This window comes from Gregarina niphandrodes, assembly GCF_000223845.1.
Source record: "Gregarina niphandrodes unplaced genomic scaffold scaffold00018, whole genome shotgun sequence".
Lineage (NCBI taxonomy): Eukaryota > Apicomplexa > Conoidasida > Eugregarinorida > Gregarinidae > Gregarina > Gregarina niphandrodes.
Genome location: NW_011645787.1, coordinates 163,580 through 176,955, shown reverse-complemented (window position 1 = coordinate 176,955; position 13,376 = coordinate 163,580). Strand labels below are relative to the sequence as shown.

At 51.5% G+C, this 13,376-nt stretch overlaps 8 protein-coding genes and 1 non-coding gene across 9 annotated transcripts; 7 read left to right on the top strand and 2 right to left on the bottom strand.

Moving 5' to 3' along the window:
* Positions 1-35: 35 nt before the first annotated feature.
* GNI_092930 (ubiquitin carboxyl-terminal hydrolase) lies at positions 36-707 on the bottom strand (the record flags this gene model as incomplete). Its single annotated transcript, XM_011132606.1, has 1 exon — positions 36-707. The coding sequence occupies one exon, from the start codon at positions 705-707 to the stop codon at positions 36-38; it is 672 nt and encodes a 223-aa protein (XP_011130908.1).
* A 306-nt stretch (positions 708-1,013) lies between these two features.
* GNI_092920 (putative ABC transporter) lies at positions 1,014-3,056 on the top strand (the record flags this gene model as incomplete). Its single annotated transcript, XM_011132605.1, has 1 exon — positions 1,014-3,056. The coding sequence occupies one exon, from the start codon at positions 1,014-1,016 to the stop codon at positions 3,054-3,056; it is 2,043 nt and encodes a 680-aa protein (XP_011130907.1).
* Positions 3,057-3,746: 690 nt separating this feature from the next.
* On the bottom strand, positions 3,747-3,989 carry GNI_092910 (hypothetical protein; the record flags this gene model as incomplete). Its single annotated transcript, XM_011132604.1, has 1 exon — positions 3,747-3,989. One exon carries the CDS (start codon positions 3,987-3,989, stop codon positions 3,747-3,749), a length of 243 nt encoding a protein of 80 aa, XP_011130906.1.
* A 423-nt stretch (positions 3,990-4,412) lies between these two features.
* Positions 4,413-4,483, top strand: GNI_092900. Its single transcript has one exon. It is a non-coding gene; the product is annotated as a tRNA-Gly (tRNA).
* Positions 4,484-5,793: 1,310 nt separating this feature from the next.
* GNI_092890 (hypothetical protein) lies at positions 5,794-6,918 on the top strand (the record flags this gene model as incomplete). The annotated part of the gene is made up of 1 exon (XM_011132603.1): positions 5,794-6,918. The coding sequence occupies one exon, from the start codon at positions 5,794-5,796 to the stop codon at positions 6,916-6,918; it is 1,125 nt and encodes a 374-aa protein (XP_011130905.1).
* Positions 6,919-7,301: 383 nt separating this feature from the next.
* On the top strand, positions 7,302-8,363 carry GNI_092880 (hypothetical protein; the record flags this gene model as incomplete). The annotated part of the gene is made up of 1 exon (XM_011132602.1): positions 7,302-8,363. One exon carries the CDS (start codon positions 7,302-7,304, stop codon positions 8,361-8,363), a length of 1,062 nt encoding a protein of 353 aa, XP_011130904.1.
* Positions 8,364-9,022: 659 nt separating this feature from the next.
* Positions 9,023-10,228, top strand: GNI_092870 (hypothetical protein; the record flags this gene model as incomplete). The annotated part of the gene is made up of 1 exon (XM_011132601.1): positions 9,023-10,228. The coding sequence occupies one exon, from the start codon at positions 9,023-9,025 to the stop codon at positions 10,226-10,228; it is 1,206 nt and encodes a 401-aa protein (XP_011130903.1).
* A 205-nt stretch (positions 10,229-10,433) lies between these two features.
* Positions 10,434-11,465, top strand: GNI_092860 (hypothetical protein; the record flags this gene model as incomplete). The annotated part of the gene is made up of 1 exon (XM_011132600.1): positions 10,434-11,465. The coding sequence occupies one exon, from the start codon at positions 10,434-10,436 to the stop codon at positions 11,463-11,465; it is 1,032 nt and encodes a 343-aa protein (XP_011130902.1).
* A 37-nt stretch (positions 11,466-11,502) lies between these two features.
* Positions 11,503-12,621, top strand: GNI_092850 (hypothetical protein; the record flags this gene model as incomplete). Its single annotated transcript, XM_011132599.1, has 1 exon — positions 11,503-12,621. The coding sequence occupies one exon, from the start codon at positions 11,503-11,505 to the stop codon at positions 12,619-12,621; it is 1,119 nt and encodes a 372-aa protein (XP_011130901.1).
* Between the last annotated feature and the right edge of the window lie 755 nt (positions 12,622-13,376).

Genomic DNA, 13,376 nt, shown 5'->3' with positions numbered 1-13,376 from the left:
GGGGGGGTTGTGCCAGGGGGGGGGTGTCCACAGCCTTACTCTCGGTGGTAATTAATTTGAAATAGATTCTTCCAGTTTGTTGTATCTCGGATGTTGTTGAACAAAACTGTGAGGCATTCATCCGCATCTTGTTGTTGATTGCTTAATGGGTTGCTGGGGCTTCTAGCAGCGAAAGGAGGGTAGATGCTGGTTAGGAGCTGGAACAGACCGTTAGGACCCGACGCGACGTTGCGTCCTTTATTGGCCCACAGCCGTTGCCAAGCCTGTTGTAGAGGACTGGAGGGCTGAGCTGTGTCTTGTATAATGAAATTCCGGAATCCATCGCAATTTTCTAACATAGCGAGCACTGAATTTAAGTAGCAAGTATTGCCCATGTTAGTATAGCCCTTTACCAAATCTTCAGCCGGCTTCACCACAGTCTGTTCTACCACCGCAATTTGACCACCGGAAATAAACTCTTGCCCAGTAGGAGTACCCATCATGATACCCTTGGCTTCCGGAACATCAGTAGTACACTCAGACAATGGAAGCGACCGATTGGTCGGCTTCTTCAACGTCCAGCCCGGAACCATGAACAGCATTCGTTCTGGAGGTACCGACGTCATTTCCCGTATTCGATCCACCAGATCGCCCACCGTCCAATTCAGTCTATCATACTCCAACGACAAAGTCTCACCTCTCCACTGCAAACTCACTTTGTAACCCATCCTACAGTTCTTTCACTAACCAACTTGATAGGTTCGCTGTGCCTTATTCTAATCCTTGATCCTATTGTAAAGATACGTGCGACCAAGACGAGAAGCAGCACGCCACAATATTAATTTTTTGAAAATTAGGGAACCGTAAGGTTCTACCTCCCTAACGTTCCACTCCCACCAGGTTCTACCTCCTTAATGTCCCGTCCTTAATGTTCCACTTGCAAGGACTCTTCGAACGAGCAAGGGAATGCCAAGGGGGGGGGGATACCGGTTAGGGGTAATTTTGTTTTCGTAATTTTGACGGGGGTCTTTCACATGTTGGGAATCTCAGTTGCTACCCGGAACATATGTATGGATCTGGAGAGAGATGGTGTGAGAGTTCCATTTCTGAAGGATATCAATTTCTTGGCACGACCGGGTGAAATGACGGCCATTATGGGTCCCTCTGGATGTGGCAAGACCACGTTCTTGAATATATTGTCAAATCGTCAGTCTGGAACGGTGACTGGTGACATATTGTATGACGGTAATGATGGCTTATTGGCGCATGTGAATGACTTTTCGGCGTATGTAATGCAGGAGGATTTCTTTTTACAGAGGCTTACTGTTCGTGAGACAGTGGTGTTTGCAGCGCGATTAAGATTGGGTCATCTGAGTTACGATGACCAGGTAGCGCGTGCGGATGGTGTACTAGATGCGCTTGGTCTGCAGGTGTGTAAAGATGTCCTTATTGGAGGTTCTGAAGTCAAGGGTATCTCAGGCGGTCAACGGAAGCGTGTGTCAATAGCCGTTGCATTACTGGATGAGCCGAGAGTTTTGTTCCTTGATGAGCCTACTAGTGGACTTGATGCAGCCCTCGCATTCGACGTGATTCAGACGCTGAGAAAAATAGCAGAAGACAAGGGGCGAACGATCGTTTGCACCATCCATCAACCTAGAAATGAAGTGTATGCAATGTTCGACAGACTCCTGCTACTCAGAACTGGCAAATGTATTTACCATGGACCATGTGAAGGTGCACTAGAGTTCTTCGCCAAGATCGGACATCCATGTCCCGACGATTACAATCCGGCAGATTTCTTTCTAGACCTTCTAACCGAAGCCGGTAATGTCACGGACAATCAGCGGACCGGTGAGAAGCAAGCAACCGAGACGAAAAACCTCGAGAAGCAAGATCTCAACACACAGAGAATCCAGGTTAGTGCAGATGAGGCGGACTCATTTGCACAGTCGTTTGATAATTACCTTGACAACAGTCTGACCATTAGCGAAATAGAAAAGATTCGACGGAGAGCAACCGGGCGACCGGGGGCCTCCTCGCCCTCAGTCCTGCTTCCTATTCCCGAGTCGCAGGCGTCTTCTCCATTAACCTCGATCCAGGGCGAGAATGCTAGTGCTACTGTAAGTGTAGGCGGCAAGGTGGTGGACCCGTCGGCGGTAAGCAAGGAGGCGGTAGACCATCAGGTAGTGGAGATGAGTACTGGGTTAGCGGCAGGCAGTCTATCCACACGGCCTTCATGGAGTTTTGCTCGGGAGTTGCGGAATGTTTACATTCTATCTTTACGAGGTATTAGAGAGTCTTCACGACGACCGCAATTCGTGTACATCAACTTCGTCCAAGTCTTCCTCATCGGGACGGTCGTAGCTACCGTGTGGTTCAACATCAAGAAGCCGGTGGTGCCTAGTGATGTGTGTGATGTAACTGTAACGCGTAACGCTATAGGTGGAATGATGCAGATCGTGGCAAACACCGCATTTTCATCCTTCGATGCAGCCATCCAGCAGATTAACCGACGGCCATTGATTAATCGTGAGGCGAGCGGCGGTCTCTACTCACGTCCAGCGGCTATGGTGGCTAACTGGATCTCGGACGGTTGCTTCCATTACTGGGCTTCATTCATCTATGCAATCGTGGTCTATTGGATGATGAACTTACGACACTCTGCCAAGGCCTACCTTATCTGGCTACTCGTCACAATGACCATTAAAATGTCCTTCTGGGGATCATCTACAAGCGTCGGAGCTCTCTCACCCAACATCGGAGCAGGCATGGGCCTCATCCCCCTTACCAACGTTCTTCTTTTCTTAGTCTCAGGCTACCAAATCTCAGATGACAGTATACCCAAAGGACTCGTCTGGCTCAAGGCTATTTCACCCATCAGATACGCATGGCAAACCATCTCTCGTACTCAACTAGACCCCAACGACACCAACTATCTTGAACGCTGCATGGGCTTTACTACACCCAGAAGCTGGTGGGCCGATTGGCTCATCATGGTCGCCATACTCGTCGTGGCCAGACTTCTCGGCATCGTAGCCGTCGCCACTCTACACCGGAATCAAGGCGTCCAGGCCTAACCAAAACGTCCACACCTCACCCACCACTAACCGAGACCAAGGGTTGAGAAGACCAAGAATTGAGAAGACCAAGGGTTGAGAAGACCAAGAATTGAGAAGACCAAGAATTGAGAAGACCAAGAATTGAGAAGACCAAGGGTTGAGAAGACCAAGGGTTGAGAAGACCAAGCAGCCAGTTATCTCTCGGTTGTTTCATCGCGACAGCTAGCGTGCCACAATCGCCAGCTCGACCGGTACGCCGTTGCTGTTTGTTTTTCTCTGGCACTCTTCATCATCAGCACTTATCTGTGACTCCCATGTGTGTCGTGGCGAAATCTGTTATGCCGGCTTGTATCCTGTTATTGGGATCGCGGCTGGTCTGTCCGGACTTTGTCCCGACTTTATCTCCTATGAAGTCGGTAAAACAAAAAACAGGACGCGCCGAAAGCGCCAGCCACGGTACACAGCGGATCAAACGGGCCACTCTCCACGAACGTCTCAGGGCTGCTTTTTGGTAACGAACGGTCGTGTTTATTGGGTCAGGTTTGCTGGCGCTTTCAGCATCCGATATTCTGCCTGGACATTCAGCATCCTGGACATTCAGCAGCATCAGACCTGGTTGGGCGTTCGGCATCAGACCTGTTCGTGCATTCCGTGTCAGGCCTGGAGTGCATTCCGTAGCAGGTTCCGTATCACTTACTCCCATGATTTTTAGACAGTCCTTCTCAAACACTCGTCTGATTTTCTCGATGCTTTCATGGGGAGTAGTGCTTCAGCCCGGTCATACACACATAGCAGCATGTGTACTCTATTCTGAAGCTCCTTATCGTAACAATATTTGTTCTTGATGGACAACAATGTGTATCGCACCTGCCTTATATGTAAGGTGATCAAACGCTCATATCTATCGGTGACGTCAAATAATGCTATCGTCAATAATGCTATCGTTAACATGATCAATATAATTCTTCAGCTTGTTCTTCCACCTCGTCCAAATCCCTTTCATCGACCAAAGAAAGCATTAGCTACCGTCAGATCCCTGATCTAATAAATCCATAGTCCCGTTCTCCATGAGGTCTTGATATCCCGCGTTCTTTTTCGTCGTGAATCAAGGGCATTTTAATTTTCATTCGGGTTAATAAGCCGGCATATCAATTGTTGCTGGCAAAGAATCGTCGTTAGTAGAGCGAGTGGATATCTGCTGATATTCCGCCATGCGACGCGTAATCTCCGATGTACTCTTTCGAAAGCGTTTCGCCCGAGTTCCACCGCCCGTGTTTTCCATAGCTGTTCCCCGCCTTGTGAAAATGCGCTCGACTCGGCTCGTCTCGCTACCACTGCCTTATACATATGCATCACACACCTCGTTTCGTTCCCGCACTCGTGGTCCAAGGGTAGGATTCGAGCCTTCCAAGCTCGCAGCCCGGGTTCGAGTCCCGGCGGGTGCATATCAAACTGGCGGTGTTATTTCGGTTTTCATGTACCTCTGATACTCCTCGCATATCCAAAGTGCGCGCACACACTTTTGGAAGACACTTAACCTCTTTGCCCGTATGTTGATGGTGGAATCATCCTGTACTGGTGCGTGACCGTGTACTCTAAGCCGCACTATGAAAGGACATTCTGGTTGTCTCACAGAAGCTTCCACCGAACAAGTTCCACCAAACAGGTCCCTTTGACGTTTCTTACGACCATCGCATACGCACCTGTCACCACGTCTTCAGGCAGAGGGAGCTTTCTAGCAGCACTTGGGGAGAACCCGCTCCGAGGATGTTGTACAGGTATTTGTTTGATGGAACGATGGCATGCACCTGAACGCTATCGGAATCGAGATTCCCCTGACACCACCGCCGGGATTCGGAAGAAGACATGTAAGTCGCGGGCTGATGCCAATTACTCTTGAGTACAGTGCTGTAGTTGATACAGTCTGATCGGTCGTATGGTATGATCGTATGGTATGATCGTATGGTATGATCGTATGGTATGATCGTACGGAGACCAATAGCTGTCGCCGACTAGATTGAGGGGGTCCTCCAGACACTGGGGCTGGGTGCGTGCCGCCTCCATGGTTCGCAGTTAGGTTACCATGGAGTGTCGAAGTTCAATTTCGAGGTTCAGTTTCGGGGTTTGGGGTCAGTTTTTTTAAGTTGGCGATTGCAAGTGGGGAACCGTGGGAATGGATCAACGGGACCTCAGACAGTTTTCGGAAGGGACGCTTGTCTGAATGAACTATGTAGCAACCCTAGGGCTGGTTACCGGTGTGCAAGCGCGCACCCTGGAAGATGTAATGTTGTGTGTTCGCTTGTTGCTCTTCAATACCGAAGAGTTGAAGGGCCCTCATTGGATCAGCGGCGCCATGATGGTTCAGAGTCGAGGGTTGAGTGACCGACCCTTGCAAGGCTGTTAAATTCCAAGTTAGACTACCCGGAAAGCACGCCAGCTAGAACTGGGACCGAATAATACCGCGGCCTACGGTCTGAGTCTGCAAGACGTGTCAGAGGCGTTAATCAACAGCGAAGAATCGGATCCGCGAAAGAGGGGTCGCTTCTCATACAATAAGGACGAATGGTGCTGCCTAGCACCTCCTAACATAGTCTCCTGGCCAACACGTGCCAAGCACGCCTCCTCCTAACATAGTCTCCTGGGCAAGCTGGAGGCGTAATTAGGAACCGGACTGACATTGACTGACCGTTCTTTCTTATCAGCAAACGTTTGTGTGTCCGGGAACATTTTTGTGTCCGCATTTTTTTGGGATAGAATGAGAAGTTGTCCAAGTGCAAGCGGAGTGGAGGGAGCATTTGTAGTCCCTTGGTTGAGTTTGTGTGAAGGCTGCAGCCACCTAAGCCCGTACCGAAGTGCTAATCCTCTTTACCTGAACCTTCACGAATTGCGTACACACGTGGGGAAGGAAGAATTCGATGCGTTGCGTGTGCTTTCATACCGGAAAGTGAGCCAGCCTCCGTTAAGCAACTGTAAGGTCAGTGGCGTATTCAAGGCCGCCCCGGACCGGGCGTTTATTTGGCGACCGGTGGACATGAGAAGTCCCGCTCTGGCGAACATTGCAGGTCTCTTGTCCGGGTCTGAAATCAAGCTCCGAGAAGTGGCAATTCCCATCATCGACGCCCTCCAGATGAAGTTCGACACCTGCCTTGAAGAAGGCGTGAAGCTGGACGCTACTAACAGCGCTGCGTACGGCTTAACCCTGAGTTTACATGACGTAGACCGAGCTCTAGACGCAGCCGCCGCAGCCGCCGCAGATGGTAACACCGCAGAAGGTAACACCGCAGAAGGTAACACCGCAGAAGGTAACACCGCAGAAGGTAACACCGCAGAAGGTAACGCCGCAGAAGGTAACGCCGCAGAAGGTAACGCCGCAGAAGGTAACACCGCCGCCAAGGCGCCGGCGCCTGGGGCCCGAGCCGGATATGACTGGGACGGATCTGAGCTTTTCGGTCACGGCTTCGTACTGACCCGAGAACCCAAATACGATGTGTGGCAAATGCTAAAGCATGAGTACAGAGCCTATGCAGTGGGCCTGGTGCTCCTGGCGTTGTGCAGCAACGTGGCTGATTGCACAGACAGCGATACGTTCAAGACAATCGTCTGTAACTTTTTGGGCAAGCTCGAGACCAGGATCAGGCACTGTAACGGCATAGGTCGCACTTTTATCAGGGAATCGCACATGACCAGAGAGGCGGAGCGAAGACGGACGGTGGAAATCGGCTCATCGTGGAAGGAAAAGATCCCAATCAGTTATTATCTTTGTGAGCTTAAGTACATGATGAAAGCTAATTCCCTCATTAACTACATTGCGGGCCGTGACCGTCATTTTGAACGTCAATACTCTACCATGATCGGGATTGATGACTACCCAGAATGGTGAGCAGCGGACTGATCCTCTTACCTCACCCCTCGGACTGAGCGACGGAACTTTTTTTTTCACACGCACACAAAGAAGCAAGTCACCCATTGGGGCCGGCCGTGCGACACTGAATGAATGCACGAAAAGAGGGGGTGCTTGGAGATGAACATGGCGGCACCGAGCGGCGTGGACGTATGGCGCGGACTTTCTTGGTTGTGTTTTTTTCCGCTTGCCAAAATTTTGGGAGGATGAAGGGATGTCGAAGTGGTTTGGTGGCCGATGAGTGGCTGGAGGGAACATTGCTGGCTTTGTGCAGTACGTGTGCCGAGGGGAGTTCCACACGGCTTCCGAACGTGTCATATTTGCCTCGAGATGAGTTGGCTTTTCATCTTAAAGAAAGTGATATGAAAGCGCTCCGACTAAACCAACTGCATGAAGTCGCTAAGTCCCGCATGGATGGTTGTAACATCAGTGGCGTTTTTCCAGTAGGTTTTTGTTGCTACATCTGGCGACCCGTGAAGCTGCAGGGTCCCAAGTTGCATCACCTTACACGCCTCATCAAGCCACCAGGGCACACGATCAATATCCGCCGAGCCGCCGTCGCCATCATTGAAGCTCTCAAGTCGAAGTTCAGTGGCACCGGTAAGTATCCCTTGAAGCTGAGCCTGCAGGATGTGTCCGAGGTCTTGGCTGCTGAGATGCCGGGAGAAACAGATAATCATCCAGTAACCGGCCTGCCAATGATGGAGGACCAGCCAATGATGGAAGACCGGTCAATGATGGAAGACCCGTCAATGATGGAGGACCGGTCCGTAAACCCATCAAAGAAGCCCGCGCTAGTGCAAGGTCTAGGCGACCACCTATTGGGTCCTTTACAGGCAGTCGGCCTTCCAGTGGTCGGCCTTCCAGTGGTCGGCCCCCCAGTGGTCGGCCCCCCAGCGGTCGACTCTCCGGCAACACCTGTTGTGCAGGAAGACAGTGCTGTAACCTATGATTGGGATGGTTCGGAGTATTTTGGGCACGTGTACGTGCTCAGTAGTGAGGCGATGGGTTTCATCAAGGGGCTGGAGGCATCCCAGGAGCACGAGTGGCAGGAAAAAGCTTTGAAGGAACGGGAACCTGAGTTGGCGGCGTATGCTGTTGGCTTAGCGTTGTTGGGTATGTGCGTCCATGTACCAGAGGCCGTTGAGGTGTCTTTGTTGAATCGAGCCGTTTGCAACTACTTGGCCAGCATCCAGAACACGATCAGGTTTGCGGAGCTGCCACCAGGGGTTCTGGAGTTAAACTGCCAGCGGGACACTCCTCCCGCAACCACAGAAAAATATCTCGACCACCTGATTGACGTAATTAACCAGGGTGAACTCGTCGGCTACCGACGAGACAGAGAACACTACCTCGACGACTATCACACCATTCTCTACGCCGGAATACGAACGAACAGGGAATGGCGGCCCCATCTTTCTTAAACAACATGGCTGGGAATACGGCCAGTGTGCTTTTTGCTAAGGATCGATGTATGAGAGGAGATATAGGAGACCCACGTAAATGGAGGTAAGTTGAGAGATGGTCTTAGACCCAACTAGTCTCGCAGTGTCAGGCTCAAGACGTTCCTGGCTTGTTGGGAGATGGCCGCCGTTCCTGTCTTTCATTACGAACACTTTGTTGACGTGGTACAATGTCCCACAGCAAAAAGTCCGTGAGCGTCGAACTTTTTTTGATGTGATGACCATGCATGACTCCAGAATGAAGTGTTTCGAGCGGTGGTTGCCAAGAACAAGCTAACGGTGGTCTTTATCCGTTGGGAAGGACAGCCAGTGGGAGAGACGACATCACGCCGCACTCAGAACATCGGTTAAAGAACATCGGTTAAAGAGATATTATTTACACAGGGAGAGAGACTTTAAATTGCATTCAACACTCGCCATTAGCTTATGGCGAGTGTTGAATGTTGTTAGCTAGTTCAGCACGTTGACAAATTATATGAGGTCGTGATTTTTTTAGGAGGCGAAAAATTTCAGGGATGAAGGGATGTCAGTGCGGTTTAGAGGGCGGGAGGTTCTTCGAGACAGCTTTGGTAGCTTTATGCAGCACGTGTGCGAAGGATAGTTCGACACGGCTGGCGAACATGCCGTACCTGTCCCGTGATGAGTTGGCTGTTCATTTGGAAGCAGGACAACTACGCGTTCTTCGGCCAAACAAACTTGTCACCTCTGCTAAGTTCCGTCTTGATGATTGCAAGATCAACGGTATCCTATCGACCAATCCTTGTTATTATATCTGGCGACCGGTGGACTGGGAGAATCCCAAACTACAGACACTTGCACGTTTCATCCACTTACCACATGGCCGTGAAATTGGACGTCTTAACGAAGCCGTCATCACCATCATTGATGCTCTCAGGTCCCGCTTCAAAGCCGCCAGAAAGTATCCCTTGAAACTGAGGCTACAAGACATATCAGAGGCTTTGGGTGCTGAGGCTTTAGGTGCTGAGGCTTTAGGTGCTGAGGCTTTAGGTGCTGAGGATTTAGGTGCTGAGGCTTTAGGTGCTGAGGCTTTAGGTGCTGAGGCTTTAGGTGCTGAGCTGCGAGAAAACACTGGTGATCGGTCGTTGGACGGAAAGCCAGCAGAGGCAGGTCCGTCAATGAAGGAAGATACGTCAATCAAGGAAGCCGGGCGGGTGATCCCAGAAGACGTGGAGGAGCCAGGTGACAACGTTCTAGAGCCTCTCCATAAGGCCGATACCCCGGCGGTCGACTCTCCGGCAACACCTGTCGACTCTCCGGCAACACCCGTTGTGCAGGAAGACAAGGCACCCGTTGTGCATGTGACAGACAGTGGTGTGACCTATGACTGGGATGGTTCGGAGTATTTTGGGCACGTGTACGTGCTCGGTAGTGAGGCGGAGGGCTTCAATAACTATCTGAAGGCGAACGTGCGGGGGGAAACGGCCCTGAAGGATTGGGAACCTGAACTGTCGGCGTACGCTGTCGGCTTGACGTTGTTGGGAATATGTCTTCAAACGACGGAGGCCATCGGCGCACATCTAGTATCTAGAATCATTTGCAACTTCTTGGCCGACATCAACAATACTATCAGGTTGGGAGAGCTGCCGGAGGGGGTCCTGAAGCTAGTAGGACCGGCTCGTCCTACGACCACGGACGAGTACCTCGCCGAGCTCAGAGACGATCTTGACAAGCTGACTTTCGAGCAGGCCGAGTGGCACGCAGCTCGCCACCTACAAGATTATTACACCATACTTTACGCCGGAATTCGAACTGGCCACGAGTGGCAACCCTTCCCTCGCTACACTAATTCGGCAAGTCATGCTTGAACTTTTTGTTACAACCCCAGGACTCGAACCCCCCTTCTGGGACAAGACGTGAGGGGTCTGGGAGTAATAAACCAGAAAAATAATCGCGATGAAGAGTTGTCGGTGGTGTGTCCTTTCGGAAGGGCAGACTTTGCCGTGCCCTTGGTTGAGTGTACTGGAAATTTGCACACTGACCGGCTGTCCCTGCGAGCCTCGGAAGCCGTACATGAACTACGGTGCGCTGGCTCGTCACTTCGGTCCCGACATGGCGGAGAAGTTGCCGATGTTGCTGTTCCAAGAGGTACAGGAGGAAGGAGGCTGCATCAACGGCGTGATGCTTGTGGGACGCCGCATGGCCTTCGTTTCGAGGTCAGTTGACATGAGCAGGCCGAAACTAAGACGTCTCTCAAGCCTCTTTTCTCTACGAGAGGTCCACCTGCGCCAAGCCGTTATACCCGTCCTTGACGCTCTGGGAGAAAAATTCAGGAACACGTCTGTGTACGGCCTTAAGCTGAGTCTCGAAGACATCTCAGAGTGTCTAGGCGACTCCACTGAGCTACCGACGGATGATGAGACTGTTATGGATAACCGGCATGACTTGGACCGGCATGACTTGGACCGGCATGACTGGGACCGGCATGACTTGGACCGGCATGACTGGGACCGGCGTGACTTGGACCGGCATGACTTGGACCGGCATGACTGGGACCGGCATGACTGGGACCGGCATGACCGGGACCGGCATGACTGGGACGGCAGCGAGTTTTTCGGTCACGGAGAAGTGCTGTGCGATTTACCGAATCATGCTTTGTTGCACAAACTGCGCCATGAATACAGGGCCTTTGCAGTAGGCTTGGCGCTCTTGTCACTTTACAGCAATGTGCCCAACTGCAAGGACGGTTATTCCTTCAAGATCATCGTCTGTAATTTCCTCGCCAAACTTCATTGTAAAATTCGGAGAGAGAACGAAGCCGGCCTGCAACGTGAAATTTGCAGCAACCTCAACCCCGAAGACCAGCACTCTATTTTAGCGGCGAGCGAACCGTCTTCGATGATGAGCGAGACATGTTCGATGATGAGCGAACCGTCTTCGGTGATGAGCGAGACATGTTCGATGATGAGCGAGACATCTTCAAAGACCAAATCGGCGGAAGATTACATCCAGAGGTTAAAAAGTATGCTGCGTTCGGCCGCTGCACACAAATTGGTCTTGGGCATCATCCGTAACAAAGCCAGAGACATGAAACGCAACTGGTAGCACAGCTAACTGCGATCGATTTTTTTTTTTTGAACGGATGAAGGGTTGTACAAGCGACGCGAAAGAGTCTCCTCCGATGGAGACATGGTTAAGTTGGTGTGCGATCTGTACCGACTTCGGAGAGGAGACGGGGGCGTATGTCACTCAGCCGTTTGCAGAACGTCATTTTGGTCAGCCGGCATTTGGCAAGCTTCGATTACTCAGGTTCAAGAGGGTGCCGGTGACCCCATGTGGCATCAATGGAGTTATGCTTTTGGGTCGTAGGACGACGTTCTGTTCGAGGTTGGTTAATTTACAGCACCCTAAGTTGGAGAGTCTGGCAAGTCTTTTAAAAAGCAATTCCACCCTGTCAGGTGTTAAGCTCCGGGATGTCGCCGTTTCCATCATCGATGCTTTGACCGAACGGTTCACAAACGCAGAAACTTGCCAATTAACTCTCACTCTACAAGACATTTCGCAAGCTGTAGCCGCATTACCCCCCCTTACCGAACAGATTGATCCACAAACCTCAGGGCCAGGGTGGTGCTCTTGGTTCACCAAGAAAGTGCACACCCGTGACGATCCATATGTCGCCGCGGGGGCACATGTCAGCGGGTCCAATACTGGTCCTGTTCCTGAACCTGATCATGAGACTCAACCTGATCATGAGACTCAACCTGATCATGAGACTCAACCTGATCATGAGACTCAACCTGATCATGAGACTCAACCTGATCATGAGACCCAACCTGGTGCTGAGACCGGTCTTGAAACGGAGTCTGGTTTACATGTCTTGGGTTACGATCTGGTGTTGAGTGCCGGCACCGACTCAAGCCCCGTAGACGCTCTGGCACCGGAGTTCCAAGCGTACGCTGTGGGATTGGCGTTGTTGGTTCTATACAGCAATGTTCCAGCTTCTAGAGACAGTCGTGCGTTCAAATCCATAGTGTGCAACTTTTTGGCCACTCTGGAGATCGCGATCAACACTCTACGAGATGCCCCCTGGTTCCAGCCTACTACCACGGAGACGGTAGAGCGACTTAAGTCCTGCGACTACCTAGAGATACTAAAATACAAACTACAGTATTCGACCGAGCTGGAAATTGCTTGGGATCGGATGCAGTGTAAAAAAAGAGCCCGCCGTGCTACCGAACGCGCAACTCCAGTGTCTGCGTGATCCGGTCGCGTTCGCACACACACTTTTGGACACACACACACTTTTGGACACACACACACTTTTGGACACACACTTTCAGTACGTCCAGAAAGAACGTCCGGTGGGAGACGGTATTTATTTTTTCTTGTTAGAGACAATGAGGGGTTGCACAAGCTTGTTGACATCAGAGGACGCCCTGGGGCCATGGCTTGGGTTGTGTGAGTTGTGCGAGAGCAGCACACAATCCTCCCATTGTGGTCTGGGGGGCTCTTACATGGGTTGGAATGACCTGCAGAATCACTTGGGTGACAAACAGTTTGGCCAACTCACCGTGTTCGACTATCGCAAGACCGAATCGACTGTGCCCAATTGTGCAGTTAATGGCGCCATGCTCCTTGGGGACTCGCGCGCCTTCGTGTCGCGACCGGTTAACATGCAACACCCGCAGCTCGCCCATCTCGCCACTCTTCTTGCTGCCAACACCGACTCCAAGACAAGGCTCCGAAGAGTAGGCGTCGTCGTCATTGAAGCTCTGCAACAAATGTTCAAGCGAGAAGACGCACCCCTCTGCATTAGCCTGCAAGATGTCTCACAGGCACTTGCCGATGCCTCCGGAATGCCTGTCACCGCAATGCCTGCCATATCCGTGGGTGCGGCCGCCATGGATGCAAAGGCATCAATCGAAGCGACCGCCGTGGATGCAAATACTATGGACGCGGGCGCCGTGGATGCCACCGCAATGCCTACCACCGCAATGCCTACCACCGCAATGCCTA